This window comes from Ailuropoda melanoleuca, chromosome 16, assembly GCF_002007445.2.
Source record: "Ailuropoda melanoleuca isolate Jingjing chromosome 16, ASM200744v2, whole genome shotgun sequence".
Lineage (NCBI taxonomy): Eukaryota > Metazoa > Chordata > Mammalia > Carnivora > Ursidae > Ailuropoda > Ailuropoda melanoleuca.
In genome coordinates, this window is record NC_048233.1 from 42,639,180 (window position 1) to 42,656,227 (window position 17,048).

The 17,048-nt window shown below is 56.6% G+C and overlaps 1 protein-coding gene across 1 annotated transcript; it reads right to left on the bottom strand.

Annotated features, from left to right (window-relative positions):
* Positions 1-173: 173 nt before the first annotated feature.
* SPRYD3 (SPRY domain containing 3) lies at positions 174-14,679 on the bottom strand. The gene is made up of 11 exons (XM_034644617.1): positions 14,562-14,679; positions 12,920-13,066; positions 11,823-11,898; positions 11,195-11,319; positions 10,738-10,873; positions 9,490-9,675; positions 3,340-3,489; positions 2,826-2,883; positions 2,060-2,179; positions 1,804-1,973; positions 174-1,527 (listed from the first exon to the last, which is right to left on the bottom strand). Exons 1-11 carry the CDS (start codon positions 14,582-14,584, stop codon positions 1,393-1,395), a joined length of 1,326 nt encoding a protein of 441 aa, XP_034500508.1. The 5' UTR covers positions 14,585-14,679; the 3' UTR covers positions 174-1,392.
* Positions 14,680-17,048: the final 2,369 nt, after the last annotated feature.

The following is a 17,048-nucleotide window of genomic DNA, read 5'->3' on the forward strand; positions in this document are numbered from 1 at the left end:
GTGCTTCTTGGGGGCATCCCAGGCCCACAGCCAGGTCCACGGCACACACACAGTCCCCCTTCTTGGCCTCCTACTGGCCCAAGTCTCCGGTGAGCAAGCTGCCTCGGCTGCTCCCACCTCTAGCTCTGTCCCTGCCCCAAGGACTGGAAAGGATGCCCCTGTCCAGGCCGTACTGATAAATACAGAAACTCCATCTTTATTGGCTGTATAAACATCTCTGGGCTGTACATACATTTCATACATCGTAGTGGAGGGCCGAAGGGGGGACCCCAGCCACACAGCAGCTCACCCCCTTTCCCCAAGGCCCACCCACTCTGTGCAAACCAAGGCCAACAGCTCCCGCTCCCTCTTCCTCCCAGGAGAAGTCACTGTATGGGAAGGGGGTCAGGGGTCAAGGCGGCAGGAGACAGGAGGGCTTGCTGGGGGAGGACACATGTAAGTGCTAGAATCAAACACTGAAGTAAAACAGGCAACTGGCACAGGCAGCAAGCTGGGGCCCGGGGAGTAGGCAAGGAAGGGGAGTGAGGGGCCAAGCTGCCCTCTGGGCTCATGACCACGGCAGGAGAGACCTGCTCTGGAGTCTCTGCCTATATAGCCCAGGGGACTGGGGACAAGGGTGCCACGGGTATCCCAAGGTTGGCAGGGAGGGAACAGGAGCCAAGGCCCCAGCCCCCCTCACCGAGCAGCCCCTCTCACTCCACTAAACATATAACGGACACCCACGTAGGTGCGTAGGGCTGCGGGGGGAACAGAGACTCAGATTCTCTGTGGGACTATACGCTGCCTGAGCAGGCAGTGAGGGAGAACGCAGGCTCTCAGGGGAAAGAACAGAGACCCTGGAATAGTATTCCTGGGCCAGCAGTCAGTGGAAGGAGAGAGAAGGCCCAAGAGAGCCCCCCTAGCCCAGCCAGGGGGGATGACAGCAGCAACTGGTCCGCACAATGAGGACAGGGAACAAAAAAAAGATGCCACGAGAAATACTGTGGTAAATAGGGGAGGGGGCACTCTCTACTCCACCCTCTGCAAAGCCTGGTGCCCGAAGAGCAGCTGAGACGGGTGCCCACTCCTCTCCACTCACACGGCCAGTGGGGAAATGGGGGTGCGAGTGTCCACCAGCCAAAGCAAGTGGGACCCACCAATCTAGCAACGCCATTCTTTGGGCCTGTTCCTTTCCAACCAGGGACTTAGGCCCAGCACTGACTGATGATTGGGGTGCACCAGGTCAGGAATGTGGGCACAGAGGGGCTTGGCAGGGGCCTGATCTGGGAGAGGCAGAGGGACTACGCACTCCCTGGGGCCTGCTGGGTAAGCAAATCCTGGAAGGCAGGAACTGGGCACCTGGTTCCACAAAGGGCGAGGAAGAGGAGACGGGGCAGGTCTAGGGCAGAGGCCCTAGCCACTCAAGGGATGCAGATCGACTTTGACTTTCTCCCCACAGCTCAGCATTCCGATGGTGGGGAAGAAGCCCCCAGAAGGTACGACAGCGTCCTTCTTTCCGATGATCTTGCCATTCCGAGTGAAGAAAACCTGGGGGTGGGGACACGGACAGGAGCGGAGCAGGCTGGCTCTGGCCTCCTCTGACGATGCTAGAGCCACACAGGCCTGAACCCCAAGCACTCCCGACTCCCAGAGCCGCCAGAGGGGAGAGACTCAGGGTGATGCGGAAAGTGACCACAAGGGGGCGTCTGGAAACCAGCTCCCTACCGCAGCCGGGGCACGCCCACCAGGCTTTCCCCTCTTCCCGGCTCGGGCCCCTGGCCAGGCCCAGGAACCCTAGTCCAGCCCCGCGCCCTCCCCACTTACCACCACCTTCTTGCCCTCATGCTCCTGCTCAATCTCTTCCCCGTCCTCCTCCTCCTCCTCCTCCTCCTCCTCGTCTCCCTCCTGGTGCAGGTACATGACATTCCGGACGCTCCGGACAGCTCGGGCAGTTGGGGACAGGATCACTGTGTCACAACTGTCATCACTGTCACCTAGGAGGCCAGGAAACCTGAGCTCCCGCGGTGCTGCCCCCACCATGCACCCGACTGGCCTGGCTGGCCACCCCCACCCCACTCACCCTCACTGTCCAGAATGTAGTCCCGGGGGAACATGATTCCACAGCCCATGATGTCCCCTTTATAACAGCGGGGCCCGAAGGGGTCCCCCACGCCACTGCCATGGAAGATCTTCCCATCATCTGTCCGGGGGAGGGGAGAAGAGAAGACACACACTTGAAGGAGGGGCTGACACTCTACCCCACCCTCCGGAGAGGCCCCTGCTTCAAGCAGAATGCTTGCCCACCTCCCTCTCTGGCCCTGGGGAAGGGAAGGGGAGAAGGTGAAACAAAAATGGAGAGACAGAAGTAGAAAGAGGCCCTAGATTTTTAAAAAAGAGACACAATGTCTGTTCACTCAGGGAGCTGAGGGGCAGACTCCATCAGGGAGCTAGCGGGAGAGGGGAGAGGAGCCAAGAAGGGGATGGAGGTGACACCAGGGCTCATGGCAACTCCTCTCTGAAGAAAGCCCTAAAGGAAGTGAAGCCGACCAAAAAAAGAAAGTGCAGAATCTGCAAGAAAGGCGCAAAGGGAGCCAACTCAGAGGCCTGGAATGTCCAGTTCGGGCCCAGATCCCCCGCCCCTGTTCGGCTCCCCTCGCTTTTCAGGCTGGGAGGAAAAACACAGACAAGGAGACAGCACTACTGGCCTGGGAAGGGGGGATGAGATGGCAGCAGGGGAAAAGCTCTCCAGCCAGACGCTGGAGGGGAGACCATCTGCGGGAGGTCAGGAAAATGGGTGTCCCTGCGCCTATACACGCCCCGGCGGCCCTCGGGCAGCCCCAACTCACCGGCGTGATAAGCCACAGAGCCTCTGCTCCAGCCAGGGTGTCTGTTTTTGGGATAATCCTGCACCAAGAAGGAAAAAGAAAACCTACGGTAGCATGCATGGAAGAGGACAGGAGAGGGCATCTGAACCTTCAGTCTTCTCAGACAGATGGCTGCTCACACCCCTGCAGCCTCCCACACCCTTCAGGCCCTGGGGAAGCAGGGCAAGCAGGGCAGGTGACCAGGGCACTTGGCTTTCACGGCCGGGGCTGCAGGCTGCCCCCACCCCACCTTCAGGCGCAGTGTGCGTGGTGCAGTCATGATCCTCTACCAGGTCCTAGGGCGGGGTGGGGCGGGGTGGGGGGTGGTCTGTACCCTCCCACAGCGAACACATACAACCATATTCTGTCCCGGGTTAAGACCCTCCCGCCACAGCCTGCCCACCTCTCTCTGATTTCCCCAAGAGTTTCCAGGCCCCATCCCAACAGCCCCAGAGCTAAGCAGCTCTGCAGGTAAAAAGTCAGCACCAGTGCCCACCTTCCGGGCCAGCCCCAAGGCGATGTAGCATTTCTCTCCAGGGTCCACGATCTCCACCTCAAAGTAGTGGCTACGGGTGCTCAGTGGGTGCCGGGCCTGGGCCAGCCCCACGTCGACGATGCTCTTGCCCTTGCCCAAGTACTCCAGCAGCTGTGGGGGAAGAGCCAAGGGCAGTGGGTGGTGCAGAGGGCAGACGGACACCTGCCCTAGAAACCTGGTCCCAAGATATTCGAGACCAGTTTCCTGGTCTGACACAACCTCTGGCAGAAAGGGAAAGGCTCCTAGAGGCGCACCGTGGGCCCCACTGTTCTAGGCAGGCGTGAGAGAACGAGGCAGACTGGAGGGTAGCACACACCTGCCCCCGAGCCAGACTCCCCTTGCTTTGGGGAGAAGCGGACAGCAGCACGGCAACCCAGACGGCTGAGCACCAGGGAGCACACGGGGGTCTCGAGACTGTGGCACATGTCCCTGAATCGCCCTGCTGGTCGAGGCCTCCCCAGGGGCCCTGGGCGCAGAGGAGGAGCCGTCAAGACTAGGCTGAGCACACCCCTGGAGGGGCCTAATGGAGGGGACAGGGAGGGTGCGGGGGGGGGTGCCAGCTCCAGATGTCTGAGGGAGGGGAGACAAGCTCAGAAACCAGTTCTGCCTGGGATGGGACCACCATAATTCCTCAAGGCCTGTTTCACTTGGCTTCGGACACGGCTGGGTCAGGGAGGTGCTGAGGAGAGCCAGGGAACCCACAACGACCAGCTCTACGTCTTTACTTAACACGTGAGGGCGGGGAACGGGTGAGCCAGACACACGAAGGCAAGGCTTCCTGTTCACAGCCCCTCACGGCTTTCATGGCGCAGGGGCGTGTGGAGGTGGGGGGGCGACTGATGGAGTCTTGGGGCTCCTCAGTTCCACAATGGTCCTGCCTGGGCATGATGGGGCGGCAACCCCTAAGCTGGGCGGATTTATTTATCAGTTGTCATGGTAATGGTGGGGTTATGACTCAACCCCATCCCCTCTTCCCCCACCCTCAGCATCACCTGGGAGTCCTTAATCCCTTTTTAATTAGCCAAACTGCCCCTCAAGACTTTATTCTACCCTCCCGCCCCTCCAGCCCCAAAGAAAACACTGCCTGGGGACCTCCTCCACTTATCCCTGGCAAGACTTGGACACTGGCCTCTCACCCCCAAAGAACTCCTGCCTGAACAGGAAAGGAATGAGGCTCGCCTGCACCGGCGCGGAAGCCTGTGTGTGTCTCCGGCAGAGGGAGGGCCCGCATCCTCACGGCCTTCTTCAGAGAGGAACCGGAGGGACTGGGTCCCCTTCTCAGCCTTGGATCCCCAAAGCCCTGGCACCTCAAGTCCATCCTCCCCCCACCCCCACCAAAAGAGACCTGGCGGCGGGGGGCAGGCCACCAGGGGAAAAGCCAGAGCTGCGTGGACAGCCTCCTGAATCCACACCCAGGCTCCTTCCATTTCCTCCAGCCACCACCCCATCTGTTTTGGGTTACGCTGGCTCTTTGATAGTCACAGCCCTAGCCCGGTCTTCTCTGTTAGCTCACACTGCTTGCCTTCCTCAGAATGGGTCCCTGGCAGGCCATCTTCTGATTTACTCCGGCCCACACTGCTGGAATCCCCCTCACGGTCCTCTGTGTTCTCTGCTCAGCCTGGCTTCCTCCTCCGCGGCTCCCTGAGAGCCGGAGGGGTGGCGCCTGGGGCGCATTCGCTGGCTGACACTCCACCCAGCGCGAGCAGCCCCCAGCCCACCGTCCTGGCCAGCATTGCAGAACTGGGTGGGGGACCCCGCAGCTGCCCTTGACCCACGCCATCCAACTGGCCTCGGCGTAGGAAACACAGTGTTCTCCACTTCCAGAGCCAAGAGGCAGACGCTCCAGATCCCGATCCTTGGGAAAAACCCGCCCAACCATTCGCGCGGCCTCAGCCCTGAGGAGGGCAGCCACTGCAGTCTGTGGAGAGGGTGGGGACCCCTCCTCCAGCTGACAGGTCAGGACGACGAGGCACACGAGGGTGGGACTCTGAAACCCACTCCCCAGCCGGCACATCACTCAGACGGCGGACAGCTGGGGCTAGGTCCCTGCAAATGCTGCCCTCCCCAAGGGAGGAACACCCGCCCCTCAGGGCGTAAGCCGCCCCCATTCATCTGCTCCTCAACCATCGGCTCCCCTGCTCCTGTCCAGTGAGGTCCCCCGAGTCCTGAGAGCGAGTCCTCCAGAGCATTCTCTGCACTTACAGGAGCAGGTGGGCACTGTGGCCTCCCCGACAGATCCTAGCTTGAGTTCACTGCCCCCCTCCCGACACCAGGGCTGCTGGCGACCTAGAGCAGATGGGAGGGTCAGCCGCTGAGTTGCCAGACTCTCAATGCCCGTCCCTCAATCTGTGCCTCTCAGTTTGAAGGAGAACCACACAGACCTGGGTTCCACTCCTAACTCCTGTTACTTACTAGCCACTAACTTTGAGGAACTGACTTTCCCTGCTCCTTCACCAGTAAAACAGGGATACTACCACCCGCATTTGCAAAAAGACTAAATGACGTGTGTCAAGTGCTCAGCACGAGCCTGGGCCCAGCAGCTTCTCAGCACATGTTCTCCTGTCTCGAAGTCAGGAAACAGGGGTTAGACCAGAACATACCAACACATCAATGCTCCCCAAACAGTAACAGTCACCCCAAAGCTACAACAGACTAGACGTGCCAATCACAGAAGGAAAGAGTCCTTCATCTCAGCCCTTACCTCCAACTACAACGGCCCCTTAGGCTCCCAGAACTGGTCACTCCCCCCCGGAGAGATCAGCATGCCCCATGTCACTCTACCCCAACCCACCAGCCGTCCCCTCTCAGTGCTTCTCCTCTGACAACGCCCAATCAACAGGAATGCTCCCCTACATCTTCGGTGGGGAAAGGGCACCCTTTCCTTGGGATTTTCAAGCCCCCTTGACTCCTGCGCCTCCCGCCCCACACCCACAAAGCCTTGGGAGGCCAAACAGGTGGACTCAAGGGCACAGAGCTGAGGCTGCAGAACCAGGTGCAGAGAGCCTCGCACTTCAACCCCCCACCGCGTACGAGGAGCACCTTCCCAGCCTCTTCTCTCCTGCTGGTATCCGCCCTCCTCCTCTTGCCAGCAGAGACCCTAATCCCTCTTGACAGGAGCACAGGAGGGCCCAGTGCCCTGAGGGCCTAGAGGCAGCTGAAACAGGAGCCCAGAATGTGCTCCCCACCGGCCAGCTCAGGCCCCAACACGGTCTCCTCCTGGGTTGGGTTGGGGAAGGACCCCTGGAGGGTGGGGCCTCATTCACCCCTCTTTGTGTACCAAAGCTGTTGCCCCGTCACTAAGGAGTTGTCAGAGGAGCTATGAGCAGGAAACAAAGACAGAAGGAGTCTAATCCCCCAGCTCTACCTACTGCCCCCCACCCCCCACACATGACTTCACTTTGCAAGGCCCGGGGGCAGGGATGAGGTGAGGGGTAACACCCCCATCCCGGAGCAAACACAGCAGCAACTCTTCAATACCCTCAGAGCTCTGCAAAGGGGGGACTCTTTGGGAGGGGAAACTAAGGCCACAGGACGCAGGGGGAAGAATTCCACTCAAGAAAGAGCCAGGTCTGTCTGTATACAAACAACTGTTGGAGCTAGGCAGTGGATAGATGGGTGCTTACTGTTCATTTTTTCAACTTTTCTGTATGTTGGAAATTGTTCATAACATAATATTAGAGCCAAAAAAGGGGGGTCAGTAATTTGCCCTTCTTTGTGGGAAGAACCAGTGAGAAGCGGAGAGGATAACTGAGGCTCCAAACTGAGAGAGAGGCCTAGGAGCCAAAGGCTCCCCTAGAAGGGCCAGGGCTGAGGGGGCTAGTCAGGAGACTCACGGGGCAAGTAGAAACTTAAGCCCAGGAACTCCAGATTCATCTTACGAGGGGGACCAGGGGGAGAGATAAGGCTACAGGAGAGGGGCTGGGGAGAAGGCCACAGCATGTCTCCGGCACTGGACAGGGCAGGAGCAAGGGATCAAAGAATGAATATCTGGGCTTCGTTTCACGGCTAATTCACCGTTTGACGTTTGCACAAGTTTCTTCACTTCTGTCTGGGGCTGTCTCTTCACCAGCCACACAACAACAAGAGCTCTGGGAACACGGGGGCTGTCACGGTGACTAGGACTATGGGAGGGGGCCCCAAGCATCCTGGGTCTGGGCGCCAGGGACGCTACAGGTCCTGCACGCCAGCTAACGGTCTCCGGCTCCGTGCGGGGAAGCCCGGGACCGGATGGCGTCAGAGCCTCTCCCAAACCTTTATGGTTCTAAAGGGCACTCTACTGGAAACATCACCCAAGGCGGGAGAAACAGGCTCCAACCAACAACAAGAGGTCTGAGGCCCCAGGGAAAGGCCCCCCACAGAGGGGACGGAACACGGGAAGAGCAAAGAGGAGAAAGAGCTGAGCCACACATCTTTAGAACGGGAGGCACGGCCCAAATGACCTCTCCCAGGCTCCTCCAGGAAACACAACTCTGAGGGCTGGATCAGAAATACACTGGAAGGTCAAAAGGGACAAGAGGGAGCAGGACAAGAGACAAGTGGGGATGAAGAAACTGGGTAAGTCACCCTCATTTGGAAGATAGGGTAGTGGGCAAGAGGAGAAGAGAGGCAAATATCCGTCAAGAGGCTCGTGCCCCAGTCTGCCCCAGAGGGGCAGGTGCTCAGGGAACAGTGTGCCCACCCTGCCAGCAGTCCCAGGCTGGGGTGAGGGTCTGAGAGAGGGGCCCAACTTCACAGCTTATGTCTAAGAAAGAAAAAATTCTCCAACATGTGACCTGAGGGCATTGGGGGAGGGCAGAGAGGAAGGAAGGCTATTTATAAACGTCTACAGGACTCTACAGCAGTTAGAAAAGATTGCCTGGGAGGAGCTGGGGGCAGAGTGGGGACAGGTCCAGGCAGGGAAAGGATGCCAGGAAAACACTCTTGAGGAGAGGTCAGGGATGAGAGCTGGAACATCGCCCTGGCTCAGTCCCAAGTTCAACTCTGTAGCTGTTGTCACAATGATGGTGGAAGGGGGAAAAGAAAGGAAAGAGATGAGGGTCAAGGAGTGGGCATGTGAAGGCCCTGGCTTGCAGCCACCAGTCCTCAGACCCCCATGCCAGAGGGGGTGCAGAGTGTCAAAAGCAGCAGAAGGGCACCCATTCTGCCATTTTCCTTGGGTTAGACTCACCTTGCACTCCAGAATGGGGGCAGCCTTGCTCATAATCCACTCCCACCTCCCACTGTTTGTTTTGCTATCAAAGCCTGAGTTGAAAACAGCCTGGTTTGGGGTGAGAAGGCCAGAGGGTGGAGAAAAAGGTTGAGCCGGGAGCAAGAGAGCAGCAGAGGGACAATTCGAAGTGGGAGGCCCGAGCAGCCCACTGGAGGTCAGGGCCAGACCCCTGACTCAGCAGCCATTCACTCCCAACCCAGCAAGAGGCACAGAGGGAGAGATGAAGAATTTCCCTCTCCCAAGGTCCATATACTCCCCAAGAAAGTTTCAAATCCAGGGAGAGACCAAAACAGGTACAACGGGAAGATGTATAAAAAAGCGAGCTTTGGAGAGTCAAGGATTCTCACAGAATCCTCATCTGCTTTGGTTCTTGTCCTCTATTAAAATGCAGCAGGGAGACAGAAGACGCGGACGTTCACGCTTACTACAAAAAGATCTCCGAACCTTCCCCCACAGGAGTGGGACCTGCGACCACACGGGAGCCACAGCACAGTGAATGGAAAACTTGGGCCCGCTGAACTGGAATCAGGCCCAAAGGGGATCCAGGCATCCCACCTCCAAATGAGCCCCAGCCTCTCAAAGGCACATGTGCAGGGCAGCAGAGGGTACCAGGTACAGAAGGAACCAAAGAAGGCAAAAGAGAGCCTAGTGCTGTTCTGATAGCGAAGCAAATAACCTGAGTTCTCAGGGACGGGGAAGGGAAGGAAGACAATCGGCACTAAGGAGAACACAGATCTGGAATCAGAGAATCATGTCAAGGCCCCAAATCCCCACTTCCCAAAACCCCAGAAAAGACACCGTCTTCACTCCCCATTCTAAGCAACTCAGACCCGCTTATGTGGCCCATGGGTGTTCGGCCCAGCCCTCCCCGTCTGCCCGCCGCCCCACCGCGTCTCACTCACGGTTCCGCAGACTCGGACATCATGCAGCCGGCCCCACTCGTCCTCGTAACTGTCCACCATCATGACACTGTCATCCTCGCGGCCCAGCTCGGCGTTGAGGTGCAGCCGCACCTCCTCCCCCAGAGAGTGCATGCCCACTGCTGGGAACAGTCCGTCTGGGGACATGGGCATGATGGTGGAGCCCACCTGCGGGGGGGGGGGGGGGGGTGGGGGGGGCTCCCTCTTCCAGAGCTCACCTACTTCTCACTAGGATACTTTCGAGATGATGCAACAAATAATTATCACGCACACTGACAGACAGAAAAACAGGTACAGGGCGCCTGGGTGGCTCAGTTGGTTAAGCGACTGCCTTGGGCTCAGGTCATGCCCCTGGAGTCCTCCCATCGAGTCCGCATTTGGCTCCCTGCTCGGCAGGGGGTCTGCTTCTCCTTCTGACCCTCCCCATCTCGTGCTCTCTCTGTCTCATTCTCTCTCTCAAATAAATAAAATCTTTAAAAAATGAAAAAATTTTAAAAACCCAGAGGTACAGAAAAGTCTAGAAAGTCGCTGAGGACTCCTGGCCGAGCAAGGTGTGCACAGAGGTAGAAGGCAAACACAAATCTCTTGACTTGCTGCCGAATGCTTTCGGCACATGAGTTCTGGGGCAGGAAAGCGCAGCGGCGCAGACGCTAAGGAAGGACGTCGTGGTCATGGCCGAGGCCTGAGAAAGGGATCCTCCCAGGGTGGGAGAGCGAGCTGGCTAGGAGAAGAAAGAGAGCTGGGGGTCCCTCTCTTCTACTTGCTCTTCTCCGTCCCTTCACCACTACTAGCCTCTCTCTGAAGAAGGAAGGAAAGAAGTGAAACAAGAAAATCACACACAGAAAGGACATATCCTCAAAAGCATTCAAGTCAAAGCTCCGAAGAAGACCTCTGGCTTAGGCATCCAGGCCATAGCCTCTCCCTCTCTTTTGCTGCTCAAAACCTTCCCCCACATCCCCTGATCCTGACCCCCGCAATCTCTGCTCACCCCTCACTGCACCAACCTGTCCCTCTGCGTCTACCATCAAGGCTAGCATCCCGGCCTCCCTGGGCAGGGGAAGCGGCTTCTCCTACATGCAGACTTCAGGAGAAGCTGAGGATGGCCTGAAGGAGGTGGGAACTAAGCCTAGGGGGTCCCTGGGCAAGCCCCAGCCAGTAGAATATTTTCATTCTCACAATTCCTTGGATGGCTTCGAGCCACTTAAATCCCACGCAGGATTTCCCACTCACCCGTTTCCCATTTTTGGTGAAGAAGATCTGGGCAGTCTGCACATCAAAGGACACAGGCTCAATGCCGCAGCCAATCCGGTCCCCGGAGTTGCACTTTGACCCGAACTGGCGGCCTTTGGCTCGGCCATTGTACAGCCTGTGGACGGAGTGGCACAGACACAGGACCTGAGCCTGGCCTCCCAACTTCTCCAGGGCACTGGCCCCTGAGGCCCGTCTTGCTGCTCCCAGTCACTCTGTGATGCATCTACCTGTGTCCACGCATGAGCTCCACCCTCCCCTCTAAGTCCGCAAACCTCCAAGGCTCGCTATCAGGCCACCTTCCCGTCCTGATCAGACAAGTCCATGAAAATACCCCAATGTACGTGAAGGAATGCCAAAAGCCACCCAAGGTAGTCCTTTGTATCTAAGGTCCCCGCACCCATAGGAAAGGGGTCAGGTTCCACGGCAGACAACTCACTTGCCGTCATCAGCATGGTAGGCTACGGAGTCAGGCAGCCAGCCCGGCTGGTGATCCAAGCTGTAGTACTGAGGGACCAGCCCCACAGCAATGGTGCCCCGGACCCCGCTGTCCACAATCGACACCTGGAGGGAGGAGAGCAGGGCAGTTAGCAGGCACCAGAAATGGGACGAATTGCTGGGCCCTGGGGAGGGGCAGTCAGACATCAAAGACTCAAAGAGGTCCAAAGAGACAAAAGACATGAGAATCAGAGAAAAGACAGGGCACTGACGGGAGAACTGGGGAGACTGGGAGCCTACTTTATCATGATTACTCAGAAAATCATTTCCAAGTCATGGAAAAAGATAGGAGATGGGCTTGGGTTGGCAGGTGGGAAAGGCCATGAGTCAGAGTCTGGGATGTGTGTCAAAGTCTACCCGGCTGAGGAGCAGGAAAGCAGAAGGGACAGGGTGACAGGACTAGGGCACCTATCTCTCAGCTGAGGCACCATGCTATCCTGGGCCCTTTTCTCAGCCAAGTAGACAGCCCTGATGGAAAATTCAAAGGATCAGATCAAGAATCTAGTAAAAGAGCTCCCTGGAGCTTAACAAGCTCACCCGCTCCTCTGCCCACCCACTGCCTTGATCACCTCAAAATAATTGCTGTCCTTGGTCAGAGGTCGAGAAGCCACGTAGCAGCCAACTTCACCGGAGTTTCCATGGTAACTGAAGGAGGAATGAGGGGGAAGTTCCATTAGCAGCCTAGCCCAGGAGTTGGGGGGAGGGCCTCAGCATCCCCCCGCCCCACCCTGTGAAGGCCAACACAGAGGAGAATCCATCAGGCCACACTTCAGGACATCTGCACAGACACCACAACAAGATACTTGAGGTCACCCACCCCTCCTGCTGCCTCCAGCCAGGGTCCAACCCACACCAGACCCACGCAAGCCAGGCTCCTTCTTTTCCAATGGGAAAAGAATGCAGAGCCTCCCTTAGTTGCCTAGTAGGGGTCTCACAACCCTGTCTAACCTCAGTCCCTCATGCTGCAGCTTCGGCCCTTTTCCTCTGGCTCTGTCCTCAGGGGAGCTGAAGAGCGGCTGGTCTCTATCCCCCGTACCAAAGCCCTTCGTAGACTGGAAGCCGGTTATTCAGTCCCCACTCCTTTCTTGTCTCCGGGCTAAATAGCACTATTTCCTTCCCCCCTTCATCAAGGACAACTTTGTGAGAGAATTCGGCTCAGAGGGAGTCAAGGAAGGGGCTCCAGCCAGAGAAGAGAGAGAAAACACACACACACACACACACACACACACACACACACACACACACACTGAAGGGCTGGAAGGCGGTGGGCAGTGTGCACCACAGAACTGTCCTTCCCATCACAGGAAATCCACTGCCTCCAAAATGGCCACTCTCCACCAAACCCAAGCCCTGACACGCAGGCTGAGGAGACAGACACGCCACACCCCCACTGGAGTCCTCTCAACAAGGCACTCGGGCAACTCAAGACACCAGCAGCTTCCTGCCTCTGACATGACTGCTTCCCACACGGACAAGGACAGAGTGACCCAGAGGCACAGGCAGAAGGGAGCGCGGCCTGGAGCAGCACACGCTGCTAAGTTCACACAGGCCGCCAGGGTCCAAGGCCCTCCCAGTCGAAGGCCTTCCTCTGCCTCCGAAAAAGCCCTTTTTCGTCTCTAAGATCTGGCAGAGCAAGGAAAATGTGAAAGCACCCCCCTACACTCACCTCAAAGTGTCTCCATCTACAAGAATGTGCTTGAACCTCTCCTGGTATCGGAAAGCCCGGACCTCCCGAATCTCCCGGATCCTCCGGCGCCAGTTCAGAAACCGGTAGTGCAGGTTGAGGTCATCCATCTTGTTCATGAGAACAAACCTGCCATGGGGAGAAGGGGACTGAGAAGGAAGCAGGGCCCTGAGCAAAGCATCTCAGCCTGTTCGACCCAGAATGTGGACAGGGCACCGGACTCGAAGCCAGGCAACAATCCCCATCCGCGTCCTTCATTCGGCAAACGTGCACTGAGCTCCTACTCTGTGCATCGTTCTTGGCGCTAGGGATAGAGCTGCGAACAAGATGGGTGGGATTCCTGTTCTCACAGCACTTCCATCCTAGTCAGGAGGCATGACAGATGACACAGACCCGACGATGTGGGACATGGAAGAAACAGCAGAGTGGCGTGACACAGAATACTGGGGTAAAGTCTAAAACCTACTTTGGATACAGTGGACAGAGGAGGCCTCTCTGAGGTGACATTTGAGTTGAGAACAGGCCAGGCATGTGATAAGCCCAAAAAAAGAGTACTTCAGGCAGAGGGAAGAGCCAGGACACAGGTCCTAGGGTGGAAGGGAGCAGGCATGGTAGAGGAATAGAAAGGCCGGGGTGGCTGGTGTGTAGGGAATGTTCAGAAGAATGTTCCAGAAGAGGATGGGAAGAAGGCAGAGGCCAGAGAGAAGCCCTACAAGGCCCTACAGACCATGTTATTTAATTCCAAGTGGGACAGGAAACCTCTGGAGGGTTTTAAGCAAGAAAATGATAGGATTTTAAGGTTTATCAGATCTTAAAGATCATTCAGGCTGTTGACTGGAGAACTGATCATAACAGAAGCAAGAGCTGAAGAGGCAAACAATTAAGTAGGAGGTTGCCGCAGCAGCTCCAATGAGACATGGCATCCATTAGGATGGTAGCAGTGAAGACGGAGAGGAGTAGAATGACCTGGGTATTTAAACCACCAGCAATGCTAATGGACGGATGCATGGACGGATGGACCGAAGGATTCTTCCTGGAAGCCAAAAGTGAGAAAAACGGGAGGTAATTTTCTCTTCCCATCACCCAAACACTGGGACAGGGGTTCCATCCAGGCCTGACAGTGCCTTGCATACAGTAGGTGCTTCAATAAGCCTCAGCGGGGCTGAATTCAATCCTAAAGCGCCTGTTGCACCCTCCTGCAGCAGCTGCAAGCCACCACGTGGCCCAGAAGGGTAGGCACCAGGGGGCTGCCCTCCTCGCAAGCGGCCAGGGCTCCACCCCAGACAGACACTGGCCCCCAGACCTGGGCACGTCTGCTCGCCCAGAAGCGCACAGCCTTGGCACCCGCGAGTGGCAGCCGCACCGGGTCCCGCCTCCAGCCCGGGCACGGCCCGGTCGCTCAGACGAGACCCGGGGGCCCGGGGATTCGGCTCGTCACCGCGATTACGCTCAGTCTGCCCAGGCCCGGCACCGGGGCCGAGGAGGGTCCCCAGGCAGGAAGCCCCGTGACCCGGGCGCAGGCCTCGCCCCTGACCCCGAAGCCTCCGCCCAGGGCCCCCGCCTCCCGCCTCAAGCTCCGGGGAGACCCGAGGCCTCCGGGACCCCGCCCCCGATCCCCGCCTACCGGGGCCGCCGCGTCCTCCTCATCCATAGGCCTCTCAGCTCCGCACACTAGCTTCTCGGCCGCCGCCACCACACACATCCGGGTCCCCGCCCTTCCTACGCTCCCGGAGGCCCGCCCCTCCCCACCCACCCCGGCCAATCTGCAGCGGCCCAGGACGACAGGCACCTGCAGCAGCCAACCGGAGGACGCAGGCAGGGCCGGGCGCGGCCCGGTGAACTGGGTACCTAGCGCAGAGTAGGGGCTGGTAAACCCGACTGTCGGAGGGTGGGAGGTGGCGACGTGGCGGCGCGGTCGCCGCGCTGGGCGCCCTGGGCGCTGACTGGGCAGTCAGGGGGCGGCTCCTGCGCGGGGCGGGGAGAAGTGCGCGGCGCACCTACCGCGACTGCCAATCTTGCCTGAGCGCTCCGGTGCCGACGTGAGGCTGAAAGAAAGCTTCATAGGCTTGTCCTTTTAATCCGCTCAGCAACCTTCTGAAATGAATCTTGTTATTATCTCCTGCTTGCAGGTGAAGATCCTGAGGCTGGCCTCCATAGCTCGTGCGCCTCACTGTTCCCACCTGCTTTATATTCTCCGGAGCTATGCTGTTCCCATCTGCTCTCTATTCCCCAGAGCTCCGAGGCATGTCATCTTCCGCTCATTCTGGGAAGGACAGTCCATTCCAGGAGGAGAGAACTCCGGATGTAGAAAGCGCAGGGGCATGAAACATCACGCTGTTCCGGAACGAAGGCTCCCCGGGTGTGACCTAAGGAAAGTTAGGCCGGAGTCATTATGTGAAGGGAAGAAGGATATGCACATTTACTGAGCACCTACTCAAGGGTGTTTAGGGCTGCCCAGATCGCCTCCCATCACCAGATCTCTCTTCCAGATTGGAGGGTTCTCCCTCCTCTGCATTCTCATACCATGTCCTTTGCGCCTCATCCTCATCGCTAGCACCTTCTACAACATTTTGTTATTTAAAAGTCACCTCTGTATATGGATCTGTCTCTGCTAGACTGTGATATCCTTCAGACCCTGGACTTTATCCCGTTCTTAAAATAGTTATTGTTACAAAGGTTGGATGGAATGGAAGCCATCATCTTGTATACCAAAGAGCAGCCACTTGGCATGATGGAAATAGAGGATGGAAGTATTGTAGATGGGAAATTGGGAAATCTGGATTAGAGCCTCAGTTCTGTCTGTGCCTGAGGTCAGGTCTTGGTGTTCTTACCCATAAACAAAAATTTTGAAGCATGTGGTCTCTTAGCTCCCTTCCAACCCCGGGATTGCATAAATCGAGTTAGTCTCCCCAACTCATCTCCAGCTCCGGTTTCCTTTTCCTGCTTGTCTTTGACCTCCTCTTCCTGAGCTATAAAAATACCCCAAGCCTCAGGTCAGCTCTTCCCAAACGCAGCCAAAAAGCAACAGACCAGGGCGGCTCCCAGAGTCACAGCCATCCCACACAGGGTCTCCTGGCTCCTTCCAGGAACTAGCTAGCTAGTTGGGGCCTAAAATGGAGAGATGGCAGAAGAGGGTGTATCCAAAGTGTTACCGATGATTGGTGACTCCACTCAAGATTCCTCATCTTCAGGTCCCAGGTGTGGGGCTGGCCCTTTTGGAGAATCCTCAATCTGTTGGCATTCTCAGGATTTAATTGGTAACTTGTGCTTGATATCTAAATGTATTTGATTAAAGAACTTTATTGAGATAGAATTGACATACAATAAACCCAACATATTTAAGGTGTACAATTTTGTAAGTTAAGTAAACACTCATGAAAAGTATCACCACGGTCAAAATAGTGAACATACATACCATCACTTCCAGAAGCATCTTTGTGCTCTTTTTGTAATCCCTCCCTCTCACCGTCTCATCCCCAGGAAACAACTAATCTGCTTTTTGTCACGAGTTTAGTTTGCATTTTCTAAAATTTTACATAAATGAAATCACGGAGTGTATGCCTTTGTGGGGGAGGAGTATCTGGCTTCTTTCATTTAGCATAATTACTTTGAGATTCATCCATGTTGTGTCATGTATTAGTAGTTCATTCTGTTTTATTGCTGAGTAATATGCTTCTGTGTGGATAGACCACAATTTGTTTACAATCCACCTGTTGATGGATGGACATTTGATGGTTTCCAATTTTTGGCTGTTACAAATAAAGCTGCTATGAGGGGCGCCTGGGTGGCACAGCGGTTAAGCGTCTGCCTTCGGCTCAGGGCGTGATCCCTGCGTTATGGGATCGAGCCCCACGTCAGGCTCCTCTGCTATGAGCCTGCTTCTTCCTCTCCCACTCCCCCTGCTTGTGTTCCATCTCTCGCTGGCTGTCTCTATCTCTGTCAAATAAATAAATAAAATCTTTAAAAAAAAAAACAAATAAAGCTGCTATGAACATTCATGCCAAATCTTTGTATGGACATACATTTCATCTTCTCTTGGGTAAACCCCTAGGAGTGAATGGCTGGGCCACATGGTGGATGTATGCTTAACTTTTTGAGAAAGTGCCAAACT

Coding starts and splice junctions, on each gene's coding strand:
- SPRYD3 (XM_034644617.1), bottom strand. CDS start 14,584: ATGAGGAGGACGCGGCGGCCCCG. Junction 11,320..11,822: donor AGGACAGCAATTATTTTGAG/GTGATCAAGGCA, acceptor TCCTCCCTCCAG/GTGTCGATTGTGGACAGCGG. Junction 1,528..1,803: donor ATGAGGGCAAGAAGGTGGTG/GTAAGTGGGGAG, acceptor CCCCACCCCCAG/GTTTTCTTCACTCGGAATGG.